Raw genomic sequence first — 27761 nt, 5'->3', positions numbered from 1 at the left:
TAGTAGTTGACTATAATATTAAATGAATCTAATAGCTAATTCATACAATAGTTAAAATGCATCGTCCCACATATCATACACACACGGTGTCTTGAAGTCCGTGTGCAGACTACAAATTAATAGCCTACCTATCTTCTCTCTTCCCTCTTTATCTATTTAAAATATACTTATAACTGGCTTATAGCCTACTATTGTACCTGCTCTTATAACTGGCTTATAGCCTACTATTGTACCTATTCTTAGATAGTGTTCTTTCTTGAAAGATGATTTTTTATAACTATCTAAAAGTATACACAATAGATTTAACTAATACAAAGCTGAAAATCTATTATAGAAATATGATACAATATACTTCTACATAGAAAACATTTAAAAAACACATTGTTTGGTAAATAAAGAAACGTGAATGTAAAAACTGAACGCTACCACCAATATTTGCTCATTAGCTTGTGACCGGGGGGGGGGGGGGAGCGTGCCTTAAAATCTGGGTATCGAATATTTTCATCATCATCTTTTCACTTCTGTTCATGTTATAAGATAAGATTTAAATTTTCAACCTTATATTTGACTTTGATTTTAAGCTTTTTTCATCGTAGTCTATTTTTTAGCATTGTCTTTAGATCGCTAAGAACCCTATATAAATTTTTTATTCACAAAATATTTCTCATTGCAAATATGCCTTAAAAAGCCAAGGGATCACCCTATTTCTCTTTTGGGGTGATTGTTTGACTTTTTGGGGAAAATAGCCAAAAGACATATTTAAATAATTTATGAATATAATTTTTATATGCATGTTCTTAGCTATTTAAAACCAAGACTAAAAAAATAGAGGATGATAAAAAAAATCTCAAAATCAATGTAAACTTTAAGATTAAAATTTTAAATTTTAACTTATAAGCACGGTAATGCCGAAAATGGGGGTTTAGTTTTACTGCCAGCTTTGTTCCGGGCCTTTGAAAGCAAAGCTGAGTTTCAAATGGTGAAGAACCTCTCAACCACACGATTAAGCTGAGGTGAGTACTCGCTTAAGATAAACTTTCGGTTCCGTGTGTAGTGTTTAGCCATCCGTTTTATTTAAAATTTTCAAAATATTAAAAAAAATATTAGTCACACGTATAATACTATTTATGATTTATCATCTACTAAAAATAAAAAATTTAATCGTAAAATTTTTTGAACAAGACAAAGAGTAAAAAAATGTAAAAGATTAATTTATTTTTGGACGGAAGGAGTAGTGGCAGGCCAGCTTGCACCGCTGGAGTTTCAGGGAGTACATGCAATAGTGGAGCAAGGAGTATAGTATTTTATATATCACTGAAAATAGTTTTTATAGCAGAAAGTGCCACACACTTGGAAAGAATAGAAACTATGCTCCTATCGAAAACTAAAAAACATAACCTCACAGACTTCTAAAAAGCACTAACATTTCAGAGAGAAAAAAATACTCCATAATCTTTGCATTGCATCCACGCCTACAGTAGAATCTCTCTCCTTGAGACAACTTTACACTGTTCAAAGCTGCCACTACACCCTAAAAACCTTTCTGTTTTGGACAGTTGAGCTCCGTGCAGCGTTTAGATTGAAAAAAATTTTGAAAGAAGTGTCACGTTAAATGTTTGATCGGATGTTGAAAGATGTTTTCGGACATAAATGAAAAAATGAATTTCACGGCTAGCCTAGAAACCGCGAGACAAATCTTTTGAGCCTAATTAATCTGTCATTAGCACATGTTGGTTACTGTAGCACTTATGGCTAATCATGGACTAATTAGGCTTAAAAGATTTGTCTCAAGATTTCTTCCGTAACTGTGCAATTAGTTTTTTGGTTCATCTATATTTAATGCTTTATTTAGATGTCCAAAAATTCGATGTGATGTTTTTAGAAAAAATTTTAGAAACTAAACGAGGCCTAAAAAAGAGCGTGTGCGTGCGTATTGGAACTGCAGAAATCTGTTCAGACCACGCAGACCGTGCACATTTCATTCTGTTTGAACTTGCTCAACACAGCCAAGTCTGAAGGAGTCTGAAAAAAGAGGGATGAAATTGGAACTGCAGAAATCTGTTCAAACCACGCAGACCGTGCACATTTCATTCTGTTTGAACTTGCTCAACATAGCCAAGTCTGAAAAAAGAGGGATGAAATTCAGAAAAAAAATTTGCTTTACCTAAGCCTAGTGACCAAGGCCATGTTATTTACCTCCGTAGATTTTGAATTTTTCAGTGATACGCTTTTCAAGCATTTAAATAGTGTGTTACACAAAAAAACTATATAAAAGTTTATTATATAATTCTTAGAACAAATTTTACCTTCCGCAATAGTTTCGTTTACATCTTTAAATATCTACCATAAACATCAGATAATCTAATAATTTAAAATCTTAACACGCACTCATCAAACATGCCCAAATCTGAAAAAAAGAAAGAATTCAGAAAAGGAGGCGAGACGGCCCATTCTGATCAGAAAAAATCAATCTTTCTCTCTGAAAAGAGACGAGAGAGAAAGTGGTGGTGTCTCATGTGAAGACCAGACGAGAAGAAGAAGAGAGAGAGGCGAGGTGACCGCAGTGCAGTGGAGTCGGCTAGTGGAGGAGTGGCGGTATTAAAACCAGCAGCAGCGAGGCCACCTTGCCCTCCTTCCCCTTCCTCCACCAACCACTCCCCTCCAATCCAAGAGAAGGCAGCAACGAGCACGGTGCCATGGCGGCAGAGGGAGCTGCGAGCGCGAGCCTTCGTGGGCCATGACTACCGCGAGTCCTTGTTGCGTTGTAGCGCTAGCGGCGAAGTCGTGGAGAGGAGAGGCGGGATGGCTGCGGCGGCGGTGGGGGTGGGGGCGGGGGCAAGGGGGGAGAGGCTCTCCTCGTCGTCCCCGACGGCGGTGGGGCCGCAGGTGGACGCCGGGAAGTACGTGCGGTACACGCCGGAGCAGGTGGAGGCGCTGGAGCGGGTGTACACCGAGTGCCCCAAGCCCAGCTCGCTCCGCCGCCAGCAGCTCATCCGGGAGTGCCCCATCCTCAGCAACATCGAGCCCAAGCAGATCAAGGTCTGGTTCCAGAACCGCAGGTCAGCCTCTCTCTCTCTCTCTCTCTCTCTCTCTGATCTCTGCAGCGTTCGGTTCAGCCATGGCGTGTTCTTGTGCTTTCGGTTTCAGTTTTAAGCAATGAGGAGGATTGGTGTGTCGTCTGCTTTCATGTTCTTGTGGAAGAAATGAGACGCCTTTGTGAGGATTTTAGCGAGGGAGATTTGGGGGTTTAAGGTTAATCTTGGTTGGATTTCTTTCTGTGCAGTTTGTTGATGGCTGCAACTATCGGGTGTTGATTTTAGGGCTTGCAATGTGCTGGATTGGTGTTAAAGTAGGTTCATTTCTGGGATTTGCATACTAAATGAGGGGTTTTGGATTTGTTAAAGGGGGGTTAAAGCCTCAAATTGTTAGTGTAGTTCGTTTTTTTTTGGGAGAAGCTGGATGAAGCATTATCTGTTTGTCTGAAATTTGTCAAGTTTTTTTTTACAAAACTTTGCAGCAATGATTTGGTTTCCTGTACCCCAACTGTTCTTCGCTGCATTATTCTGCTGGTTGTGTGGTGGGTAGGGAGCGAAATGGCAGCGGCATTCGTTGGTTTCCTCTTGGATTTTGTGGTGATGTGAATAACCAAATATCCTGGATCTCTGTACAGACTTTTCAGTTAATCTTTGTTTGGTTTAAATTGAAATAATTTGGGCTATGTTTGTCTTGTTGCTTGTGGTGGCCAATGATTGGTTTGAACAAAATTTCCGTGGGAGCAATTTCTTGTTTCCTGTGCTTGCCATTTTGAGGCCCATCTTTTTAACCCTGTGCTGTGCTGGTGTTCACGTCTTTCTTCTTGCTATAGGCCCCCCTAAACATCACCTCCTGGTTATCATCTTGCTTTCTTTTTCAGTGGATCACAAATAGGGCAATAGTTTTGTCACTAGTGGTGTCACTGTGGAAGAAAGAATGTGAAGAGCAACACTTTGAGCAAGTTTGGTACTATAGAAGTATATATTACTGTACCCATGAAGGCCAAATACAAATCAAGAATCCTTTTAGGTAGAGGATTCTCTTATTTAGAGTAGAGTTCATAGATGTAGACAGGCAGAAACATCACTGTCAACTAGGCAATGATTTTCACATATGGAATACTCCTACCTGTTATTGCGTAATAGTATTAGTCATTTGTCTCTTTTGCAAATGACTCCCTTTTAACCTTGGGGGATATTTTCTAAAATGCCTTTGCCTAACTACCTTTCGGCTCATTTGGGCTGTGCCAATCAGTATCCATTAACAAGTAGCATCAGTGGAATCTTGTGTGTTGGAAGACACCATCTTTTAGATAGTTTATTTATGTATTTTTGCCAATGAAACCGTGCCTTGCTTGTTATTGGCAGATGCCGGGAGAAGCAGCGCAAGGAGGCCTCCCGGCTGCAAACTGTTAACCGGAAGCTGAATGCGATGAACAAGCTGTTGATGGAGGAGAATGACCGGCTGCAGAAGCAGGTGTCTCGTCTCGTCTATGAGAATGGCTACATGCGGACTCAACTCCACAATGTGAGCTCCCTATCCTTCGTATGCTGATTCAAACATGATAAGTATCTTACAATGGTTTCATATGTTGGTTTGAACACTATAACTATCTTTTTTTTCTTTATCAATAATATCTATCTTTGCTTTGTTACCTTGGTAGCCTTCTGCGGCCACCACAGATACAAGCTGTGAGTCTGTGGTGACAAGTAGTCAGCATCAACAGCAAAACCCAGCGGTTCTGCATCCGCAAAGGGATGCGAACAACCCAGCAGGGTATCCACAATATCTGGTCTAATTTCTTCTTTTGCTAGATGTGCTTGTTGTATGAAAGATTTTTGATATGCTCTTCTTTATGTAGTCTTCTTGCTATTGCTGAGGAGACCTTGGCAGAGTTCATGTCCAAGGCGACAGGAACTGCTGTCGAATGGGTGCAAATGGTTGGGATGAAGGTAATGTATTCATTGTACATGACAACTGTTCAGTATGCTGATTTTTTTTTCTTTCAAACCAACTGAAATGAGATCTTGAACACAGCCTGGTCCGGATTCCATTGGAATCATCGCTGTTTCGCACAATTGCAGTGGCGTAGCAGCACGAGCTTGCGGCCTTGTGAGCCTTGAGCCCACAAAGGTATGATTATTTTCATGGGCATTGTGTTACATTTTCCATCATGCTATTGCCCCTGATAAGCTTTATTTTAGGTTGCGGAGATCCTCAAGGATCGCCCCTCTTGGTACCGTGATTGCCGATGTGTCGATATCATCCACGTTATCCCTACGGGTAATGGTGGAACCATTGAGCTAATCTACATGCAGGTAAATAAACCTGATCAAGACGCTTGCATTTTTCTTGTGCATCACAAGCTACTCTATCATTGTTGGTAATAACCATTGCCCTTTGTACTTTCTTAGACTTATGCACCGACAACTTTGGCGGCACCACGTGACTTTTGGACGCTCCGCTACACCAGTGGACTTGAAGATGGGAGTCTTGTGGTATTACTTTGATCTATAATTGCATGCTGTCAGTTCATAAAAATTGTGCTTCGTTTCATTTTTATATGGTTGGTCTATTTGTCATGTTATGGTCGGACTTGTTCTGTTCGGATCACACTGCATCATTATGATTATCAATGAAGTGTGATTTCTATTGTATTAAATGCTGCTTGACACCATTCTTGCTCTGTAGATATGTGAAAGGTCATTGACTCAGTCCACTGGAGGCCCATCTGGGCCTAACACTCCAAATTTTATCAGAGCCGAGGTGCTTCCCAGTGGTTATCTGATTCGACCATGCGAGGGAGGTGGCTCCATGATTTACATTGTGGATCATGTTGATTTGGATGTAAGCAGCAACAGTGCTTTCACATTAACAAGTGTAATATTGATTTGTAAGAAACATATCTTATTGGCCCTGTGTATTACAGGCATGGAGTGTGCCTGAGGTCCTTAGACCGCTCTATGAATCTCCAAAGATCCTTGCTCAGAAGATGACTATTGCAGTATGTGCATTGTTTTATTCCATTGTTAAAGAGCATTTGTCTACCATTCGTGGTGATCATGAGTGCATACCTTTTCTGATTTGCCGTGATATTGGCTCTTTCTATGCAGGCATTGCGACACATTAGGCAAATTGCACATGAGTCAAGTGGTGAAATCCCCTATGGTGCTGGGCGGCAGCCTGCTGTTTTCAGGACCTTCAGTCAAAGGCTCAGTAGGTCTGTAACTATTGAGTGTTTCTGTGCTATTAGAACCATTTGCCATACTGTCATATGATACAGTTCCACGAATGTTTCGCACATCTGAAACTCCATGCTCTAATTTGCAGAGGTTTCAATGATGCTGTTAGCGGATTTCCAGATGATGGCTGGTCTTTGTTGAGCAGTGATGGTAGTGAGGACATTACAATATCAGTAAACTCATCTCCAAACAAGCTTGTTGGATCCCATGTCAGCCCGAACCCTCTATTTTCGACTGTCGGAGGTGGCATCTTGTGTGCAAAGGCATCAATGTTACTTCAGGTTGACATAGGCTCCATCTAGTTACTCAACTAATCAAGTGTTGTCTCTATGTTTGTTTCACTTCGACCAAAGTTATTCCACTTCATAAAGTTAAGCTTTAATGAAGTTTTTTTGACAATGTAGAATGTCCCTCCTGCTCTTCTTGTGCGATTTCTGAGGGAGCATCGTTCTGAATGGGCTGATCCTGGTGTTGATGCTTATTCTGCTGCGTCTTTACGGGCCAGCCCATATACAGTTCCAGGCTTAAGGACTAGTGGTTTTATGGGCAGTCAGGTTATACTACCCCTTGCACATACCTTAGAGCATGAAGAGGTAATGTGGTAATTGAATTCTCGGTAGTTCTTTTAGTATGATGAATGACAAATAATTATGCATCAACCTGACATTCGGAATTGTGCAGTTCTTGGAGGTAATTAGGCTCGAAGGACATGGTTTTAGCCATGATGAGGTGCTTCTATCACGGGATATGTACCTTCTACAGGTATTATGGATCATGATCTATTGCTTTAGGTTGCACCTATTTGTTGCATTTTTCATGATGCTGAGAGATCGCTTTTTATGCAGCTTTGCAGTGGGGTTGATGAGAATGCTACCAGTGCATCTGCACAGCTTGTGTTTGCTCCAATTGATGAATCTTTTGCTGATGATGCACCACTACTACCCTCAGGATTCCGTGTGATACCACTAGATACAAAGATGGTAATGACAGATCCATAATATTACACCAGAAGCCTTCTCTTGCCCATTTTGTTTCATCAATTAACCGTTATGCACACAACTGCAGGACGTGCCATCTGCAACACGCACACTTGACCTTGCATCTGCCCTTGAGGTTGGACCGGGTGGAGCTTCACGTGCTTCAACTGATGCATCTGGCGTGTGCAACAGATCAGTCCTGACCATTGCTTTTCAATTCTCATATGAGAACCACCTTCGCGATAGTGTGGCAGCAATGGCTAGGAATTATGTCAGAGCTGTGATGGCATCTGTGCAGAGGGTGGCTGTGGCCATAGCTCCTTCCCGGCTTGGACCTCAGATCGGAATGAAGCACCCTCCAGCCTCTCCTGAGGCACTCACCCTTGCTAGCTGGATTGGCAGGAGCTATAGGTAAGTAAAAATCCTTATTTTTGGCAAAGGTCTCACAGATTTCATTAGCAGAACCACCTACATTGCCACATCAGAGGAGTTCATGCTGTTAATGCACTAGTTTATTTCTATGGGAACATTCAGGGTTCACACCGGAGCAGATATCCGGTGGTCTGATACCGAAGATGCTGATTCTCCCCTGGCGCTCCTGTGGAAACACAACGATGCAATACTATGCTGTTCTCTGAAGGTCAGTGTGGCCCAGTAATTTTATGCACATGTAATCACATTACACGTTCTGCAAACCTTACTTATGGTTGGTTTGGTTATTGACTGGCAGCCTGCTCCTATGTTCACCTTTGCCAACAATGCTGGCCTCGATATCCTCGAGACGACGCTGGTCAACCTCCAAGACATCTCGCTCGAGATGATCCTGGATGATGAGGGCCGGAAGGCGCTGTGCTCAGAGTTCCCCAAGATCATGCAGCAGGTGAACTATTGCTTCCTGCCTTGAGGCAACTGGTGAAACATCCATCAGGGTTACGAGACCATGAGCATGTTCCTGATCAAACTTCTCGGTGTCTCTTCATTTCAGGGTTTCACCTACCTCCCTGGTGGCGTGTGCAAGTCGAGCATGGGGCGGCAGGCGTCGTACGAGCAGGCGGTGGCATGGAAGGTTCTGAGCGACGACGACGCCCCACACTGCCTCGCCTTCATGCTGGTCAACTGGACCTTCATGTGATCCATAGCTTGCACTGGTGCTTTTGCTCTGTGCCAGCATTGTGAAGAAGACCTTCATACCACTGTGTTGTATTAACCATGTGCATGGTGCCTTATCCTAGCTTTCTACCTGCACCTGTGTATGGTCTCCCTGTTTGAAGCTTAGAGTTTTAGAACCCTGTTATGGATTATGATCAAGACCCTAGTTGTTTTTGCTGCTGTGTGATGAACAACATTCAGGACCTATATCTCTCTCTATCTATGTGTGTATGCTTGAACAATGAGCATTAAGTTACCTTGGTTTGTGCTGTCCTGAACCAGTGTCGTTGCAGCTATGTTGCATTATTCGTCTACAGCTGCAATGGCATCAATGTGGCAGTTCCGCCCAGGGTTCACAGTACTGAAAACGGTTCAAGAACAGCTCATCAGTAGTATGTCTGGAATTCACAAAATCTGTTGATGAACTGACTAAACATGATGAAACCTGAAAAATTTTAAAATTCAGCTCGAATTATTTTGAACTTGCACAAAAACCAAGCAGATCGTGTTATCTGTACGGTGCGGTTCATCGGTTTTGTGTACCTGGTTAGTGCATGAACAATGACGTCTACGTGGCGAGTGATGGCTAGGAGAGAAGGTGGGGGACGGTGGTTTCATGAGGATCCTCCCATCTTATGTAAGCCACCATCTCCTTGTTAGAGAAAAAAAAACTCTAGCTCTGCCCCGGCTGCCTCCCCTCGTCTGTTGGTCGCCTGCGCTTGGATCCGCGTCGCCTCCACCGTTTGGATCCGCGTCGCCTCCACCGTCTAGATCCGCGCCGGTGAGGGACAAGGAAGGGAGAGCCGGAAGAGAGAAGAGGAGAGGACGTGACGGGAGGGAAGAGGAGAGGAGTGAAATATATATTAATTTTAGGTTACGAGGTGTAATTTGAAAACTTGTGGACTTCTAGATAAAATAAAAATTCATAAGGACTAAATTGAAAAATGTTATTTGCCGACATATAAAGCGTAGGTCAGGATTGAAGCCATTTGCACTGTAGAATAAATTTATTTTTAACAGGTAACCTTAGTCTACGTGACATCTGAGATCACTTTACTTAGTCCACTTATACTGTAAATGTTCTTAGACCAGTCTCAGTGCATAGTTTCATCGTACAGTTACCAAGACTGTAAACTAGGTAACCGAGCCAGATGAGTTTTATAGAGATGAAAATTCTCTATCATCTCATGAAACTCTCTCATTTAATACCTATATCGAGTCAGCGATTTTACTGCTACGGCACGTGGTGAGGTTGGTCTCTTCGGAACGTAAGAGTTTTCATAAAAAGGGGTGGTGGTTGTCGACCTGTCGTAGATGGAGTGGGCGCGTCTCCATTTGGGCCGCTCTTCGTCGTGACGTGTTATATGGGCCATGGATATTCGATCCATCTTTCACGTCCATTTCAGGCCCAACTGAAGCCCAAGTCCGCCCATCATAAGCCCACGCACGTGCCCCCATGTGTCTCCTAACTCCAATCAACGTCGGGGCAGAGGATTTTTTTTATTTTTTAATTTTATTAACTTTAAATTTAAAGTTGAAAATTTAAAATTTTAATTTATAATCATAAATATAAGCGAAAAGATGGACGTGTACTGTCTCTGGAATCGATTATGATTGAGACAAAACTATTTGGTTTATTGTTTTACTCAGAATCAATCTGTGTTAAGTGTCCGAGGACCAGAATTTAATTCACTAAAGATCGGAAAGAGAGACTTGATTGTTAGGTGTCACCAAATATCCACCTGCAGTTAGGAAAGTCTCCCACTATTTGTTGGCGTAGAGGCGAGCGCGATTCGGAGATTTGACTTTTTTTTAAACAACCAAACGATATATTTTTAAATAAAAAATAATTTATAAATAAAAATTATATATATATATATATTCTTAGCAATCTAAAAGCTAATACATGAAAATAACCCCGGTAAAAACCTTAAAATCAGCTCTAAATTTAATGTTCTAATTGTTTCGCTTTTTAAAAGAAAAAGAGAAAACACGGTTATGCAAACGGAAAATAATTTGAGTGAAGTGCACCAGTGGTCTCTAAACTTGTATGCATGTGTCATCTAGGTCCCTGAACTCTCAAAATGCATTTTTGGGTCCCCGAACTTGTCCGGGGGTGTCATATAGGTTCAAACAAGCTCTAACCCGCTCCATCCGCTGACGTGGCATGCCACGGTGGCGCCTACATGTTGGTGGGGCCACGTGGGTCCCACATGTCAGTTTCTCTTTCTCCTCCTTATTCATTTCTCTCTCTTCTCGTAGGCGCCACCGTGGCATGCCACGTCAGGGAATGGAGCGGGTCGAAACCCGTTTGGACCTATATGACACCCCCTGATAAGTTTGGGACCCAAAAATATATTTTGAGAGTTCAGGGACCTAGATGACACATGCATACAAGTTTAGGGACCGCTGATACACTTCACTCTTAATTTATAGGTAAAACTTTTATATACGTATCCATAGCGATTCAAAAACAAAAGTTGTAAAATAAATCATGGTGAAAAAAACCATAAAATCAAGTTCAAAGTTGAATATAAAAACTCAAATTTTGGCTTATAAGCAGTTGTAACTGTCAAACGATAGGAGCCTAAATTTAAAAATTCATATTTTACTCCCTCCATATTTTTTATATGACGCTGTTGACTTTTAAGTCCACGTTTGACAATTCGTCTTATTCAAAAAAAATTATATAATTATTAATTATTTTGTTATAATATGATTTATTATTATAGAAACTTTAATTATGCATTATAATTTTGCATATTTGGATATAAATTTTAAATAAGACGAATGGTCAAATGTGATTCTAAAAGTCAACAGTGTCATATATAGAAATATGGAGAGAGTAGTTTATAAGCATAAGCGAAAGGACGTGACGTATATGACATGTGGGGACTAGGGGGAAATGGGCCAAGACCCGTGGGTTCTTTCACAGCCCTATTTAATTCTTAAAAATATTTAGCTCAAAACTCTATATAATTTTATTTCAACCCGTTTTGAATTTGACCCATAAATTTTATAGACAAAATGATTGGGCCCATTACACGGGTGGGACCGTGGAAGGGAGCTATGCTTCTGTTACATCCGCCCTACGTGTCAGTTGCCCTTTTTTTTCACGTTTTATGCTGGTTGTAACCATTGAAACTTTTCTCAGTCATACTCCATGTTGATTTCGAGGACACAACACCTGCATAGACATTTACACAAATCCTGAACCGTGCACAGATCGATAGGTACTTAATTATATACGTTATAAATAAAACATAGAAAATTTATTTCACACTACTCACGCAAATAAAAAGTAAATATATAAGTAAAATAAAATACATGCTCCTTGACTACGCGAGGTACAGAGGAGAGGCCATTACATCGATCATGGATGGAACATAGAGAGCAAATAGCACACTAGACACCGGTTAGCTCGATCACGGTTAATCCGTGATCGATTCTAGCTCAAGTAAATTAATAAATTCAGTTTTTTTTAAAACAAAACTGAATTTTCTAAGCCAAAATAAAACCGAGCGTAGATTACCCGCGAACCGAACCACGACCACGTCCCCTATCCCTAGGCACCACATCACCAGAGCCACGAGCACGGAGAGCATGACGAGGAGCACGAGTGGTCGCCTAGGGGAGAGGAGGCTCTTCCTCCTCCACACCTCGCGGGCGTGCACGATCACCTTCCTCCGGTACTTCGCCGGCGCATTGTTCCACATGGTGTCCACCACCTTGCCCCAGCAGCGCTCGACCTCCCTCCGGGAGGCCTCGTCGTACTCCGGCTACCGGGCCACCTCGCCGAGCAGCTGCCGCAGCGGCGGGGCGGTGGTGCTCCGGACCTTCGGGAGCTCCGCGTTCAGGTCGTTGAAGACGCCGTACCGCGTCTTCCGGACGTAGCGGCGGCGGGCGACGGACCAGACGCCGAGGCGGTTGGTGATGAGCATGCTCGTGCCGCCGTGGACGGCGAAGCCCCGCCGCCGGATGCGGAACGCGACCTTGTTCGGGTAGACGGAGGCGATTATGACCCCGTCGTCCTCGTCGTCGCTACTCGTCTCTTCGTCCTGCTCGCTGCTCATCTCCTCCTCCTCGTCGTCGCTACTCGTCTCTTCGTCCTCGACTACCTCCTCCTCCTCCTCCTCCTCCTCCTCCTCGTGATGCTTCTGCTGCTGCTCCGTGTCCATGGCGGAGGAGAGGTCGATGGATTTCTCTCTCGTGACGATGACCACGAAGACGACGACCTGAGCAATATATAGGGGAGGAGGAGTTTCCAAGCGCGCGAAACGGATACGGATACTGATTCCGACTCGAGTACCAATCGGGCCCGGCCCATTTTGTTTCAAAGGGAGGCCCACTAGGCCCATTGATATTGCACACCGTCGCCGTCGTCTATCTGTCCTCCCTTGCCGCCACCATGCTCGCCTCCGCCTCCGCCGCCGCCGGCGCCGCCGCCGCGTTGCTTCCTAGGCGGCCCAAGCCGAGGCCCCACCTTATCAAGCGCCTCGCCGCCGTGTCCGCCTCCGCGGTGACTCCCCCGTGCCCCCGGAGCGCCCGCTCGGGGGCGGGGGCGGAGGCGGACCCCACGCCGCTCTTCCTCCGCCCGGCGGCGCACCCCGTCCCGGCGGCCACCCTCGCGGCGTTCCGCCGCCGAGCCGCCGCGCTCGTGCCCCCCTCCGCGCCGCACCTCCACCGCCACCTCCGCTGGCTCCTCGCCGACGCCGCCCACGACACCGGCGGCGACCCGGCGCTCCTCCGCGCGCCTCTCGGCGACCTCGAGGCGCTCTGGCTCGGCCACGTCCGGGACCGGCGCCCGTTCCAGTACGTCGTGGGGAACGAGCACTGGAGGGACCTGGTGGTCGCCGTCAGGGAAGGCGTGCTCATCCCGCGGCCCGAGACGGAGGCGGTGGTGGACATGGTCGGAGAGGTGCAAGGGTTCGAGGCTGGGTGGTGGGCGGATCTTGGGACCGGCAGTGGCGCCATCACGGTGGCCGTGGCGAGGATGCTCGGGCCGGAGGGGAGGGTGTTCGCCACTGACGTCAGCGAGGTCGCCATTGATGTCGCTCGGCTCAATGTCCAGAGATACGGGATGCAGGTGAGGAGCATTGCCATTTCAACTGAAAAATTTCACAACTCATCAGAGTGCATCGTGCTAGCTGAACTAGCTGGTAGTGTAGGATAGTGCAATGTGGATAGCTACCTAGTTAGATTATGATTTCGATTTGCTGTAGAAATGTACATGGGATGCATTGAAATTGCTGCTGAGAAGTGATGCCGTTTTAAGTTTGGAATCATGAATAACTGATGTGGCTAGTGATTTGGATTGAAGTTGACATTTTAAGTTGTTGAAAGTCTAACCTGAAGGCCACGGACCAACTGGGCAACAATTGCATCCTTACTTCGGCCGCATGGTGTATCCAATGTACGAAGATCTTACATTGACCTAAAGAGGGTAGCAATTACTTGCTTCTAATATTCAGAACTTTATGAAGGAAAAAGTTGTTGTCTGGTGATCACTATTACAGATATTTAATTGGTTTCTTCAGTTGCATGCTTTAATTTGTTTTACTTTGCAGAAGCACAAAGACACTCATTACTAATCCTGAGATTTTCCATGTCCGTACTCCTTACTAGGATAAAGTTGAGATTAGGCATGGCTTCTGGTTTGAACCCCTAGAAGATCTGAAAGGAAAGCTCATGGGTGTGATTAGTAATCCTCCATATATACCAACTGACGATCTACCTGGCCTGCAACCTGAAGTTGGTTGGCATGAACCAAAGTTGGCACTTGATGGCGGCAAAGATGGACTTGACCATCTGCTTCATCTTTGTGAAGGATTGTCATCAGTACTTAAGCATGGTGGTTTCTTTGTTTTTGAGGTAACATATCTTTTGATGCACTGTATTTGATTTTGCACTATTACTGTTCGATGTATGTTATTTACTGCCAGGTACTGTACATTACCACTGCAAATATCACTAGATAAATTCAAGATGTTTTAATTATTTGAAACTCAATTTTCTTCCAAGATCTCTTCCTCTTAAGCTGAAGGGAAACTTCTGTTTCTTATGACTCAAAATTTATTAGGTAGAAGTGTTTGGTGCATTTTTTTTATAGAGTGCTACATTTAGTGATCTCACGTGACACGAAACAACAAAAGGGTTGATCTTGCATCTATCAAGATTCTTGTCTATCCCACCTGAGTGGACCCAGTGAGACTCACATTCCTTGGGGACAGATGCACCTGGTTCTTTTTGCTTTGGTTGCTTTGCAAGTCCTGAAGGACTTACATTGATGTTGAGTTTTGACATGTTGTCTCTCTAAAATAGGTAACATAACAAAGATCTCTTGTCTATGTTGCAGACAAATGGCAATAAACAGTCAGAGTTTCTTGTCGATTTCATACGTACAAAGTGGGGTTCTTGTTTTCGTGATGTTGAAGCAGTTTTAGACTTTGCAAATATCAAACGTTTTGTGAAAGGATATCGCAGATGACCACTAATACATGGATTCGAGGCAATGTATGGATACCAATTTTGTTCCCTCGGTTTTTTTGGGTAAGAACGATTCCATTTATGATGTAGTTGCAAGGCAATAGTATTATGCCACCTCAGTTCATGTGTAAATCTTGGATGTTCAATGATCTTTTGATGAGGTTCTCTTTAGCTCCAGTATGACACATTATAGGATTTAGGATGGTATAATTCAAGGATGTGTTATGGCTGCAAACTTGCTCATTTCTTGCTCTGCCTCGGTCTAGCCGTGTTTCGTCTAAAGGGCAGACCCTTGAAGTCACTCTGCCTGCTTTCGGCAACTACATTCAACTTCACCTGTCTGTGGGGCTTTGACTACAGTGGCTCCTTCGGTATACCTCAATACAAGACAAGCACTGGAAAGGATATGAAAGAAAAACCGGGCTATCACCCTATCTAAGTGGGTTTCCCCTCTCCTCTACAGGAGTGAAATTTATTCGAGAATTAAGTGGGGGAAATAAGCTTATCCCAACTCGCTTGGGACTAAAGGCTAATATTCTTCTTGTTCTGTAATTACGTGGGGTAGGGTTTGAATGACTGAGCCTCCATCTGATCATTTGTTCTTGAGTCATGTTTTAGTAATGAGCTGAATATGAATTCAATGCCTTGCTCGTCCTTGCAGTAATGATATTAACATACTTAAGTCAGCAATTTTCATGATCAATGCCTAGGAGTAGCCCCTGAACATCTGCTAAACAGTAAGCAATAATTTGCCCCAAAAGTTCTACTTCAGTTGCCACTAAATTTCTTCGATAGAATTGTGTATCCATTTCAGGTTTATTTGCAAGATAATGGTTATTTGATGGCATAGAACCAAGCTGTACATCAGTCATCCTATTATCAATCACGGTTTAACGTATAACTCCATTACTCTTGTCACTATAGGTATTATCCCGAATTGTTATCTCAAATATTCCCAACTCCCAACGAAAATGTGTTTTTTTGGTCATAACTGTGTTATGCAATCTTAATGCTTTCCTGTACTAGGCTAATTTGTCGTCTTATTTGCAACATCTAACCCTGCTATTCACTTCCTGTCTACCTTTCAGACCCTTGCCATTTGGAAAAGGAGACTAACATCCTGGTAATCTGGTCTGACTTCAGAAAGAAGCGAACTACTCATTACAAAATCCCTCTGCACAGCAGCCAGAGCTTATCACTTGCGATTCAAGCTTCCTAGAGTCCTAAGCTGGCAATTTTTATAGTGCAAGTCAATCATTTTCTGTGTGTTTGTGAGATGATAATTTTTGCCAAGTCTGCAACCGGTGGTCCAGAAGAAGCTCTGCGGTGACTGCGGTCGACATGAGTCTTTGCAGCAGTTTGTGTACAAAAACTGTATACTCTTGACCACTTGTGTTTGTGGCGTGTTGGGTTATGATTGTGGTTCAAAGGTGAACCTTTTGCTGCGTCCAAAATTATTCCGCCGTCCACACGCCACCTTGCTTGCTTAATTATTAGTGCTGTGGGGTGTGTTGCCCCATTGTTATTATTTTTGTTGTCCTTGTCTCACCTCTAAATCCATCTCTATGTCAAAATTGTATGGGAAAAGGTCTCACTTATCTAGCATTCTAGCAACTGGAATATTGTTCCAATTTGGTGTTTTGCTGGTAAACAAAAATAATTCAAACAGAGGAGATATTTTCAGAAGTGGAAAGGATTTTGTATTATAAAAAAACAAAATAGGCAGCGTGTTGTGCTTTACTATGCTGACTGATAGTTTTCATGAGAAAATCCATGTTGCTGAAGACTTTATTACTCCGCTCGTTCCAAAGTATAACTACACAGTGTTTAAGATGGCGACTGTTTGGTTGTATATTTATAAATAAGAAATAATTTGTGAATAAAACTTTTAGATAAGTGTTTTTAGCGATCTAAAAGCTAAAGCTGAAAAATAAATTACGATAAAAAAAACCCTAAAATCAACTTTAACTATAAATCTAAGATTAAAAATTTAAATTTTGTCTTATAAATATAAGCAGAAAATGTTATCCTAAAGATACAACTGCCTCTAAAATTCAAGGAATATTTTAATACCCACAATCTCCACAACCCCCATCCATCTCATACTTACTGGGACAATTAATGAAGAACAATACAGTCTTTTTACATCTTTCCTAATCTCCATGAGAAGCTCTAGAAGTAACAACATTTTGGGACATATGCGGTAATATTTTATCACTACTTTATCTCTTGGTTATCTATGATGTAAAATTGATAGGCTGATGATTTTGTTCGAAGCATTTTAGAGAACTGTGCTCTAGTCGATCCTCCATGATAAAAGATGGTCAAGGTTAAAAATCATCAGATGTGACATGGAAGAATTAAAGTACAGTTGTCACTGTAAAGGAAAGGAATGTCTGAGTCACTATAGATGCCATCTCATCTTCTCAAATCTATGATGATGTAACTAATACAGTAGATTCATACACCTGCCATTAGCCAACTTCTTGACCACATATAGAGATGTGTGGATTAGAATTGTTAGTGCTGATTAGGTTGTGTGTGTGGCCAACTTAAACAGCATGTGAAGCAGTTGTCTCTTTTCATCTACCCATCCATCATTGTCCATCAAATCAAATTAAATTAAATTAAGCTGTTCTGTTCTGTTCTGTTCTGGCCTTGTTTGTCCAACAGTTTGAGACCTGGCAAATGATCCTGCATATTGTATATCACATGATTACAAACAAAGATGATTTTTGGAGTTGATCTGCCAACTGTGGCTGCATCATTTGTGCATGTATCTTTTCAGCATCGAAAACACGGAGTTTAATGATGTTGATGATTGTGGATTATCATATTGATAGAAGATTGGGCAGTTGGGAGTGTAGCTTGGCCAAGAACTGCAGAAGTTTGTAATTAAGAAATATTAGTTCAGAGTGATCTTTAATCCCTTGTCTAATTAAGTAACATCAAGCCATCAAGGCATCAAGCACAAGGTCAAGGGAAAACATTTCTACAAGTTGGAGGTCAATGTGGCTTGGCTTGACCTTCTCCTTTTGAGATTATATAAAATGACAATAGGAATTAAGGAAACCTAGTCAAGATAGGAACTTAACATTATGTTAATTTGGTGAACTAGCGGTTCCATTGCAGTCAAGGATAAAAAACCCCAGCAAATCTGGATGAAGAATATAAATGCCCAGTCAAGATCCCAACAGCATCTGTGTTGCTACTGCTGAGGCATGGTATATTGATGGCAATAATTGTGAAGAAAAAGCAATTTAAAACATAAGCATATCCTTAATCTGATCTCAGATCCATGATGCAATCTCTGATGCATCACCCCTTCTCAATTGACAAGTATGTGAAGAAAAAGAAGAAAGAAGAAAAGGGGCAAAAGAGAAAAAGAAAATTCCAAGCTGCTTTGCTTGGGCCAAAAAACAAATCCCAGCTAGTGTCATGCAGACGTTTCTTGACCTGGTTAGGAGTAGCTCTCATCACAGGTCAACTAGGAGGCTGCTTCTTTTATCTTTACCATGCAGCACCTATAATTTGATAGCAGCACCTTGCCCAATAATTAGGCATGTGGTTAGCATGTGGCCTCATTTTACACACTGATCCTCCATAAATGTTATTATTAAACAATTAAATTTAGAGCTACTCACTCTGTCCCAAAATATAATTATGAAATTCTTTCACAGAGATCAAGGGAAGAAGTAAAATGACTAAATCATTCTTCATTAGTTGCCCCAATTGGTGTGAGGTGGGTGACTGGGTGGGGTTATGGAGATGACAGGTGTTTTGGATATTTCATTACTACAAACACTCTTTGATAATACTTTACAAGTAATTGTAATTCGGTGAAAATTATGCTAGAAGTAGCAAGTATGACCTAAAGGGTGCAGTCTTGGAACGTTCTAATGCAGGCTTGCAACGACAGTGTGAGAGAATAAGAGTGACCAGCACATGGTTGATTGCTTGTAGGATATGGCATGTCAGATTTGATAGATGGAGACAAAAATTCAGACCTTTTTTTTCTTAGTGACATATTAGCTATGGTGGTTCATCTCCCCCAGTGGCACAAACAGTGGCAGTAGTTCAGACACCATTGCCTCCTTTGAGCCAGCACTTTCACACCAAACTGTAACAACCAAGAACATGAAGGTGAGCCACCATATCAGTGAAAAAGAACAAGAAGTTGAGTGCTAACCTCTGAAGTTCTTTCCTAAATTTCCCCCTTTTTGATCACTTGCAGGTACTCATCAAAGGTAGAAGCACAAAAGTAGGCTTAGGAAAAGAAAAAAAGCTGTATATGTGAGAAACCAGCTGTATATGTGTGTGGGGCCCACAAGCAAGAGAGAAAGAGAGAGTACAAAAAGAAAAGGAAAGCAAGAGAAAGGCTAATATGCTCATCTTTTTTTCCCTAGATTATACTCCATATCAGTAGTATGTTGTATCATACAGAACAAAAGGGATTAGACTGCTTCTCTCTTTCTCCTCTCACATACACACAAATATCATGACCATACTGTACATATATTTTTTTTGATTGTGTACATCCTTATTAGGTGTAGGACTGGGTTTTAATCCATTGCTTACAAATATTTTACATTTTTGTGGTCACAGGACGAGATATTTGGAGAAATTTTGACAGGCTCCTGAATTGTTCCTCTTTTATTAGGAGGATAATGTCGTTCTATATCCTTATGTACAAGGACAAAACCAATATTTTAGTATATACCAGAATCATGTATGCAACAATTAATTAATTATATCATAGAACTAAAACCACTTTGTTAAAGTAAGGTCTAAAATATCTCGGAGAAAGTAAGAAGCAACATGTAATATATAAATATAACGTGGCTGCAATTGATGCAAGTGGGGTGTAGCGTGATCCATACCAGTAAGATGCCAAGAATGGGGAAGAGAGATTGTGATTATGGCAGGAACATGCTCCTAATCAGTACAGTAGTAGTACTCTCTACTTGCAATTACTCCAATCTCATCCTTTTCTCATTAACTACAATGCATAATCCGTACCATCCCGTGCATAATAACTCAAAGTTAAGGCTTACTAGTGGTTAGTGCTACTAAATGAACTCTCTGCAACTCCCCTCTTCCTGTTCTCATTGACAATCATATTATTAATAAATAATTATTTTCAGCTACTTATGAAAGAGTACTGCAATGTCTCAGTTATATATTTTCAGCTAAAACAAGCTTAGCTTTTATTACCCCGTTTCATATCATAAAAGCTATGATTATGATGCTACTAAATCTGAACACATATAAGATCTAGATAGAACTAAAACATTTTATAATATTAAATTGAGGAAGCAATTTTTAATGGTACATATGTTTAACACTTGTTCACTATCATGTAATACTAGCATCCACCCTAATAAAGTTAAATCTTCTCTTAATATCAGAAACAATGTATAATAAGAAAGCTACTAAGTTAACTCTAGTCAACTTCACTCTTCTTGTTCTTTTATTCACATTTGACAATCATACATAACTAACTCTAATAAAGCTAAATTATCCCTAATCAAGAAGAAATTCTACTACAATGTCCTAGTTATTTTCAGCTAAAAACCTTGATCCCCTATTTGAAGTTACTATATACTCATATAATAGTATAGTATATCCACCCCAAAAGCTAAATGTTCTTCTAATTTCCAAAATAATAATATAATTAAAGTCCTAATGATCTAGAAGATTAAAACAACCTCTTTTATAACCAGCTCTGTTCTTCTCTCTCTAACAAGTAACAACCCACCACCACAGCCATCAACACCACCATCACCGCTGCCCAGGCTGCACTTCCACATTCCACATATCTCCATGGACAGTAGTAACTGCTCTCTCACTCCTCCCAAGCTACCACCACAACCCTAACCCTCTCTCTCCTACAGAGGTAGGGTGAGAGGAGAAAGGAGAGAGACCGAGAGAGAGCTAGATATCCATCCTACCTTCCCTCTCTCATCTCTTTTGCAAGATCTCTTCTTCACCTTCTCCTTCTTCCTCCCTTTTCGCCTTTGGTTACCAATCCATCTTCTTTTGTCACGAGATGTCGCCGAGCTGAAGCTAAGTAGTGGTGGAGGTGGAGGGGAGCAGCAGCGAAAGCAAGTACGCCAAGAAGAGGAAAAAAAGAGAGGGAGGAGAAAAACGCCAGCTTGGGGAGGCAAAAGCAGCAGCAGCCGCAGTGGCCAAAGGCTCAGATTCCCGTGGGCTATTTTACCACCGTTCCCACTGACCGATTCCGCGATTCACCGACGCAAGATCCGACCTCAGGTGTCGGCAGCCTCTAATCCGCGCCAAAGACGCCGGCTTTCTTTTTTTTTTTTCCTGAGGTTTCCAGGGGATTTCTCGTCGTCTCTTGGGGCCCCGAAGGCGGCGGCGGCTTGCGGTTCTTGCGGGCGGTGATTGCCGTCCCCGGACAGCTCCCGGGGGCTCGATCCAGTGCGCGCGGATATAGCTGGTCTGGTTCTTTGATGAGTTCTTGAGCTGGTTTCGGTGTCCTCTCCTGTTCTTGGAGCTGTTGGATTGGATTGGGGGAAGTTGATTGTTGCAGCCGAGTAGGGAGAGGCGAGTGATCTGTTCCAGCTGCTGTTGCGGCGATTGTTTCGTTCCAATCGGGAGAGATGGGGGTTTCGGGTTGTGTGGGTTGACCAATTCGATCGAATTCTTGCCGGGCTTCCATGGCGGATTTGGGGCTGTGGAAGCAGGGATGGAGGTGGGTGCTGTCCCAGAAGCACATCCTGACCTGGGCGCACATGGCAGCGAGCGGCGGCACGGAGCGGCTCGCCTTCCTGGTCGATCGGCATTGGCCAGCCGTGTCCCGGACCTGCGTGAGCTCTGGCCGCCTCGCGCTCGCCGCACTGAGGCAATGGCGTGGCTGTGCGGCGCGGGGGATCCTGGAGATGGCCAGCTTGGGCCCTGCATCCGTGTTTGTCATCCTCTGGAGCTGCTTCGTGTGCATGACCTCGCCGGCGTGTGCTCTCTATGCACTTCTGAGCCTGGTACATCCACCATGCAAATCTTGCTTGCTTTGCTTCTTTTGAGCTTTAGCCCTGATGTACCTGGATTATGGATAACGATTTGAGTGTGAGAGAGTATAAATCTTGTCATGTGCGCCTTCCTTTTTATCAAGTGTGGACTGCATGTTAGGCTCCTTTTCTTTTTAGAAAGTATAGTTAAAGTGGTAATTGGGTGGTACAAAAGTAGTATGTCATCACACTATCACGGGATTGATCTTGATGTGTTACTAGATTCATTTATTCTTTAGTTTTTTGCATTAAATTTCTAGTGCAAAGTTTGTGTTTCATTTGTGCTGTTTCTAGATGTTATTTATGAACCATTCTTGGTATTTTCAGCATCATTTGCAATTCTAAGTTTTAATCTAGCTTGCCTTGCTAGAGGAAGGACTAGATGGAGACTAACACTGCATATTTAGGGATAGGCACAACTGGTTCTATTCCAATGTTGTGAATGCTACATTGCTATGCTAATGTGTTTCTTGCTAGTGGATCAGTTTCAGGTTCATTAGCAAATTCTCCTTTTGGTTGATTTATGTGAAATACTCGATGCCAATTCATAAATTGTAGTGTGTATATTCAACCTATTCATAAATTGTTGAGTGTATATTCAACCTGATATTTACTAAAAATATGATAATGAGATGCTGTGTTTAGCATGTATGCATCTGGCTGAAGAATTACTAGCTAGTGAAATTCCAGTTGTTTCACACAAAGTCAGCTGTAGGTAGAATGGTTCCTTGATCATTTATTTAGGTTCTGGTACACCTGTCACTAATGCTGACTTGCTTCTGCTGGTTTCCTACGGTAGTATGAATTTCTACCTTTGGGGTATCAACTGTGGTTAGTGGTAGGATTAATCAGTATTCCAGCAGTATCTGACCCTTTCAACTAGATTGCACTGGGTAAATTATAGTGAAATAAGCAATAGGAATGGAATTTAGAAAAAAAAAAATTCCTGGACTATGTCTTTTGCTTTCACCCTGCAATTCCTCTTATTGGCTCATTGCAATGCAGACTGAACTACTTGTTTTTATTCTCATATGGCATACTTGTTTAATTAGTAACTTCTACTTGCAAGTAAGGTGCAAGATTTCCAATGTAGAAGGATACTGGAAAGACTATTTTTTCTAATTGCTCAATACCTTACCTTTTCAGGGAGCTGCTGGGGCAGTCATTCATTACATGGGCTATACACCTGGCCTTTTCATTGTAGGATTGTTTGGAATATTAATTATGTGGATGTATGGATATTTTTGGATTACAGGAATGCTTCTGATTTCTGGAGGTTTGTTATTGGTGATAGTTTTGTATTTTTGTTTGGCAAACCCATAAATCTGCCTCCCTAGATGCATTTACTTGATTCTTTTGACCTAAAGAGGATCCTCTGTGGGAACGCAGGTTGTATGTGCTCTTTGAAGCATGCGCGATTTGTGATACCTGTGTTGGCTATGTATGCTGTTTATTGTGTGGCTGTTCGTGTTGGACTGCTTGGTGTCTTCTTGACACTAAATCTTTCATTCCTGACAAATGATCTTATGAATAAATTGCTGCAAGGATATGAGGGAAGCACAGAAGAAAGACAGTTTGAAGAGACAAAACATTCTGATCCTGTCATGGATGAGTTCTATCGCAGCTGTGAATACCCCACTGCTCCTGATAGTGAACCTGAGACTGTTTCTTCTGCAAAGCCCTTTTGCTCAACACCCGTCCAGGATGTGTTGCATGTACAAAAGGAGGCATCCCCTAGCAAAGTAGTGAAGTCAGATTCTGTTTCGTTGGATGAGATGAAGAGGATCATGGATGGTTTGACCCATTATGAAGTTCTGGGTATACCTCGGAATAGAAGTATTGATCAAAAGACTCTGAAAAAGGAGTACCACAGAATGGTAATACACCAGAGCCTTCTTATAACAAGAGAATGGGGATGTTACAATTATTTTATTTTCATGGTTATGTTTTATTTGTCTAGGTCCTGCTTGTACATCCTGATAAAAATATGGGGAATCCACTGGCCTGTGAATCATTCAAAAAGCTTCAGTCAGCTTATGAGGTAAACTATACTGGAAGTTTATGCATTTTGTATTCCTTGATTAGATTATAGTTCAATCTGGTAGCATATCTTCTCTTGATATCAAGTTGCCAACCATTGCTTGTAAACCTGGATAAATGGTGATCAGTGTAGTTATGCTGCAGGTACTCTCAGATTTCACAAAGAAAAACACTTACGATGACCAACTGAGAAAAGAAGAATCACGAAAAATGACTCAGAGATCACGTGTTGTCTCTCAACAGGTGGGTTCTAGTTTTTGCAAATGTAGCATCCACATGGTTGGATCATTTATTTTACGTATCTTATCAACTATCCAGCAATTTATTAATGTTTTCATGTCCTGGACCTGCAGACATACTTGCTATTTTCCTTTATGGGGCCCTTTTGTAATGATAAATATTTCTTTGCAGACCGGGGTAGAGTTTCTCTCCGAAGAATCCAGGCGTATACAGTGCACAAAGTGTGGTAATTTTCATCTGTGGATATGTACCAAAAAAAGTAAAGCAAAAGCAAGATGGTGTCAGGTTTGGAGCCCAAAATTAATTTTTCAGGTACTTTCTATTGAGAGTGCTCGTACAGCTAATTTGTGGGAATTATGTTGAATTATGTGCTGTAGGATTGCTCTGATTTCCATCCAGCTAAGGATGGAGATGGATGGGTGGAAAATAAATTCTCAGCATCCTTCAAGGTAACCTTTCATATGCAAATCACATGAAGAATTCACCCTTTTTTACTCAATGCCTGCCTTCTACAGCACTTGTAGACAGAAATCTAGGGATAATGGAATTTAACTACTAGAAAGGGGAAATTGTGTACATGTTGGTTTTGAAGAAATGGAGATGATGTTTTTTTTTTTATTATGAACAAAAGTGCAATGTTCTGAGATCATTGAGCCCCATTTTCCACTGTCCTTTATTGCTTTACGTTAGTCCTGTATATTCTGAGATCAATTTTGGACTTGAACAAGCTCAGTTATTTTTAGCCGTGCGAAGTGCATGTTAATTTATATTCTCATTGTATGGCACCTATAGAAGACATCTCATTCCTAGTATTAGGTAAAGTTAATTTCGTCATTCTATAAGCAACCTGTTCTGACTATAGGACTGAGATTCAGAAATTACTCAACATATGCATTGCGTACATTCTTTTGTTTCCAACTATAATATTCAAATTTTTCAGTTCCCTCTGTTGAATAAAAGTTCATTATTCACTTCAGATGGAAATACCTCGAGCTTTTGTTTGTGCGGAGAGCAAAATATTTGATGTGTCTGAATGGGCTACCTGCCAGGTGAGCGCCTGCCTATGTTTTGTATGTTCAATTTTCTCGTTTAAAATGCACATGTATATGCACTTGAAGTAGTTCTTTTGAGTGTCTCAAACTGATTTGTGATGTTCCATTTGCTTCTTCACGTGGGAACGATCTTCTGATTCATGTTTGCTTATTTGAATGTCTGATATTTACTCCTTGTTTTACCCTATTTGAAGGCATAAAACTGCTTTAAAATGGCACCATGTATATTTGATGCCATCTACAGATAAACTCCCTCCGTTCCAAAATGTAAACATTTCTAGGAGACTGGGATTTGAATCTTGTACCAAATATAAGCATTTCCAGCACTATTCACAGCACTAGTCACATCAATCACTTTCCATTCAAAATTCTTTCCACTTTACCCCCACCTACCATCCTTCTCTCATAGTCTTTTCTTATCAACCTTAATCTCTGCTAAACAACCTAATGCTTACATTTTGGGACGGAGGTAGTACATTTTTATGGTCTGCTGTTTTCGATGTCTACCTGTCTATAAATAAGTGAAATGTCTCTACGGCCAATGGACTTTTCAGTTTTGTATATGATGTATTTGCAAACGTCCAGATTGACTGCTCCACTTTAAAGATGGTTTCTATTGGTTAAAGCTGAGTTGCTATAATGCTATGACAATTTTCTTCATTGAAGCTAAAGATGTAATGCATTCCATAGTCTTGTAGTTTTCTTGGCTGTAATAGACTCAAAACATTAATTGCACCTGCATGCATCATGTCATCCTGACTAACATAAGAAAACTTTGGGCTGTGTACTGATATCTCAGGTGTTGACATATTATATCTAAGAGAAGATCCAACAGCGATAAAAGTAAATGGCTAATTTGGCTGTGCGAAATAGGACCAAAACTTCATTTCATATTCCGTGCATACTTCATTCTAACATAAACGTCAAAAACTTACATGCCATTTTTCTGGCGATACATAGAGGGTGTTGCCATAGGTTTATTTGAATACATTTAAATGACAGCCTTGCTAACTCTATTTTCTTTGCTTGATCATATAGGGGATGGAGTGCAAACCTAACACTCACGGCCCATCTTTTATGGTAAACATGGTTGGCGCAGATAGGATGTCTCAGAGATCCTACAGTTCTCGCTATCCCTTTAGTTTGAATGCTGAGATGGTCCCTGAAGATGAATTTGAGCTGTGGCTTCAACAAGCATTGGCATCAGGTGTCTTCGCTGACAGCCCAAAACGGAGGAAAAGCTGGAGCCCCTTCAAACTACCTCAAAAAGGGATAAAAAGTTGGCGGAGGTCCTCATAAGGGCATGGCATACCGGCATACCGCATGGACATCCCCTGAGTACAACATTTAAAAAGGCTATACACTTCGTGAATGTAAATAGACTGACCAACAATTTACCTGGATGAGCAACTAATTTTGTCCAAAAAGAGAAACGCTGAAAGGGGTAAAAGGAGGAACGGTAAAAATACGACTGCAGCGAATCTGACGGTTGAAATTAGTGTTTTCTGCAATGAGACCCCGTGAGTTTTATCCAAAAAGATCAGATTCTGGAATGGTGTGCTATTCATTGGGTCATCCTGAGCTCAGAAGGATATCTCTCTACTTCTCTAGCATGTTAACTCCAGTAGTTTTAGAGGATCGACATCCTGAGTGAATGTCAAATTTTCATCCTAGGTTGACAGCGCAAATTATGCAAGTGTTGGAAAATCTGTTCATCAGAGTAGCAATTTCGGGCCTTTTCAATCTTTCTGGGGAACAGAAGGAAAGAAAAAAAAAATGATAGTAGGTTGTACATACATGAAAAGTTTTCATCTGAAATTACTGTTGTAACATTGTACACTGGGTACATCCTGGGTAATAACTCCCATAATTCAGATCTGTGTTGTAATACACTACATGCATCCTGAAATGTTCTGATGATGATAGAGATGATTCTCACCTATTATCAATGTTCTAATACTCTGTATTTTCTTCTGCTAAAAAATATAGGTTATTTATCATTTGTGATAATTGTGGCTTACAACTTTCCACTGGCTAACTTGCCCTTGTATGGTTGTATTACCACATTTTACATTTGCTTGTTTTCTGCATTATGCAAGTGATATGCAGTATATTGGTAATTTTTAGTTGGTGATAATTTGAGTACAGCAAAAAATGCTGACATTCATGAACAGAACTTTCTATTTGTGAGGCTGGATCATAAGGCTGTTATTCTCTCAGCACCTCCTGGGTTCTGAACTTATGATACCATCTTCTCCTGACTTTAAATCGATGATGGTTCAGAGTTTCCATGAGCAAACTTTGCTAAATACAAATTTAAATAAACAACACTCCAACAATGACACATTTTTCATGAACACTAACCAGTTCTTGTCACTGGCCAAAACCAGTGCTTTCATTTCAGAAGAGAAGGAAAAAACAGGTTAAATGAAAAAAGACAGTACCTGTTCTTGTATGGTGAAGTACTAAAAGTCACATTTATGAGTGTACACAAAATCGTACGACATACGGCGA

At 41.6% G+C, this 27761-nt stretch overlaps 3 protein-coding genes across 3 annotated transcripts; all 3 read left to right on the top strand.

Moving 5' to 3' along the window:
• Positions 1 to 2524: 2524 nt before the first annotated feature.
• LOC102713788 (homeobox-leucine zipper protein HOX33) lies at positions 2525 to 8813 on the top strand. Its single transcript, XM_006664675.3, has 18 exons — positions 2525 to 3059; positions 4401 to 4560; positions 4697 to 4809; positions 4895 to 4985; positions 5071 to 5166; positions 5238 to 5351; positions 5448 to 5531; positions 5725 to 5880; positions 5963 to 6037; positions 6147 to 6253; positions 6364 to 6556; positions 6680 to 6868; positions 6957 to 7037; positions 7121 to 7255; positions 7341 to 7663; positions 7787 to 7892; positions 7983 to 8132; positions 8238 to 8813. Exons 1-18 carry the CDS (start codon positions 2803 to 2805, stop codon positions 8382 to 8384), a joined length of 2577 nt encoding a protein of 858 aa, XP_006664738.2. The 5' UTR covers positions 2525 to 2802; the 3' UTR covers positions 8385 to 8813.
• Positions 8814 to 12577: 3764 nt separating this feature from the next.
• LOC102713510 (release factor glutamine methyltransferase) lies at positions 12578 to 16572 on the top strand. Its single transcript, XM_015842877.2, has 6 exons — positions 12578 to 12610; positions 12741 to 13487; positions 14027 to 14272; positions 14757 to 15624; positions 15702 to 15811; positions 15976 to 16572. The coding sequence occupies exons 1-4, from the start codon at positions 12578 to 12580 to the stop codon at positions 14886 to 14888; spliced, it is 1158 nt and encodes a 385-aa protein (XP_015698363.2). The 3' UTR covers positions 14889 to 15624; positions 15702 to 15811; positions 15976 to 16572.
• A 4084-nt stretch (positions 16573 to 20656) lies between these two features.
• Positions 20657 to 27024, top strand: LOC102721410. The gene is made up of 9 exons (XM_006664126.3): positions 20657 to 21888; positions 23062 to 23191; positions 23305 to 23792; positions 23876 to 23956; positions 24100 to 24198; positions 24367 to 24480; positions 24573 to 24644; positions 25173 to 25244; positions 26286 to 27024. The coding sequence occupies exons 1-9, from the start codon at positions 21568 to 21570 to the stop codon at positions 26544 to 26546; spliced, it is 1638 nt and encodes a 545-aa protein (XP_006664189.1). The 5' UTR covers positions 20657 to 21567; the 3' UTR covers positions 26547 to 27024.
• Positions 27025 to 27761: the final 737 nt, after the last annotated feature.

The sequence above is a fragment of the Oryza brachyantha genome, chromosome 12 (assembly GCF_000231095.2).
Source record: "Oryza brachyantha chromosome 12, ObraRS2, whole genome shotgun sequence".
Taxonomy (NCBI): domain Eukaryota; kingdom Viridiplantae; phylum Streptophyta; class Magnoliopsida; order Poales; family Poaceae; genus Oryza; species Oryza brachyantha.
This window is presented reverse-complemented; position numbering and strand designations above follow the sequence as displayed.

Excerpts from the sequence above, each read along its gene's own strand:
- LOC102713788 (XM_006664675.3), top strand. The coding sequence starts at position 2,803 with ATGGCTGCGGCGGCGGTGGGGGTGGGGGCGGGGGCAAGGGGGGAGAGG. Across the intron at positions 4,810-4,894 it reads GATGCGAACAACCCAGCAGG|TCTTCTTGCTATTGCTGAGG; the intron begins GTATCCACAATA and ends TTCTTTATGTAG. Across the intron at positions 5,352-5,447 it reads TTGAGCTAATCTACATGCAG|ACTTATGCACCGACAACTTT; the intron begins GTAAATAAACCT and ends GTACTTTCTTAG.
- LOC102721410 (XM_006664126.3), top strand. The coding sequence starts at position 21,568 with ATGGCGGATTTGGGGCTGTGGAAGCAGGGATGGAGGTGGGTGCTGTCC. Across the intron at positions 23,957-24,099 it reads AGCTTCAGTCAGCTTATGAG|GTACTCTCAGATTTCACAAA; the intron begins GTAAACTATACT and ends GTTATGCTGCAG. Across the intron at positions 24,199-24,366 it reads CACGTGTTGTCTCTCAACAG|ACCGGGGTAGAGTTTCTCTC; the intron begins GTGGGTTCTAGT and ends ATTTCTTTGCAG.
- LOC102713510 (XM_015842877.2), top strand. The coding sequence starts at position 12,578 with ATGGCGGAGGAGAGGTCGATGGATTTCTCTCTC. Across the intron at positions 12,611-12,740 it reads GGTCGATGGATTTCTCTCTC|GGAGGCCCACTAGGCCCATT; the intron begins GTGACGATGACC and ends TTTGTTTCAAAG. Across the intron at positions 14,273-14,756 it reads GTGGTTTCTTTGTTTTTGAG|ACAAATGGCAATAAACAGTC; the intron begins GTAACATATCTT and ends TCTATGTTGCAG.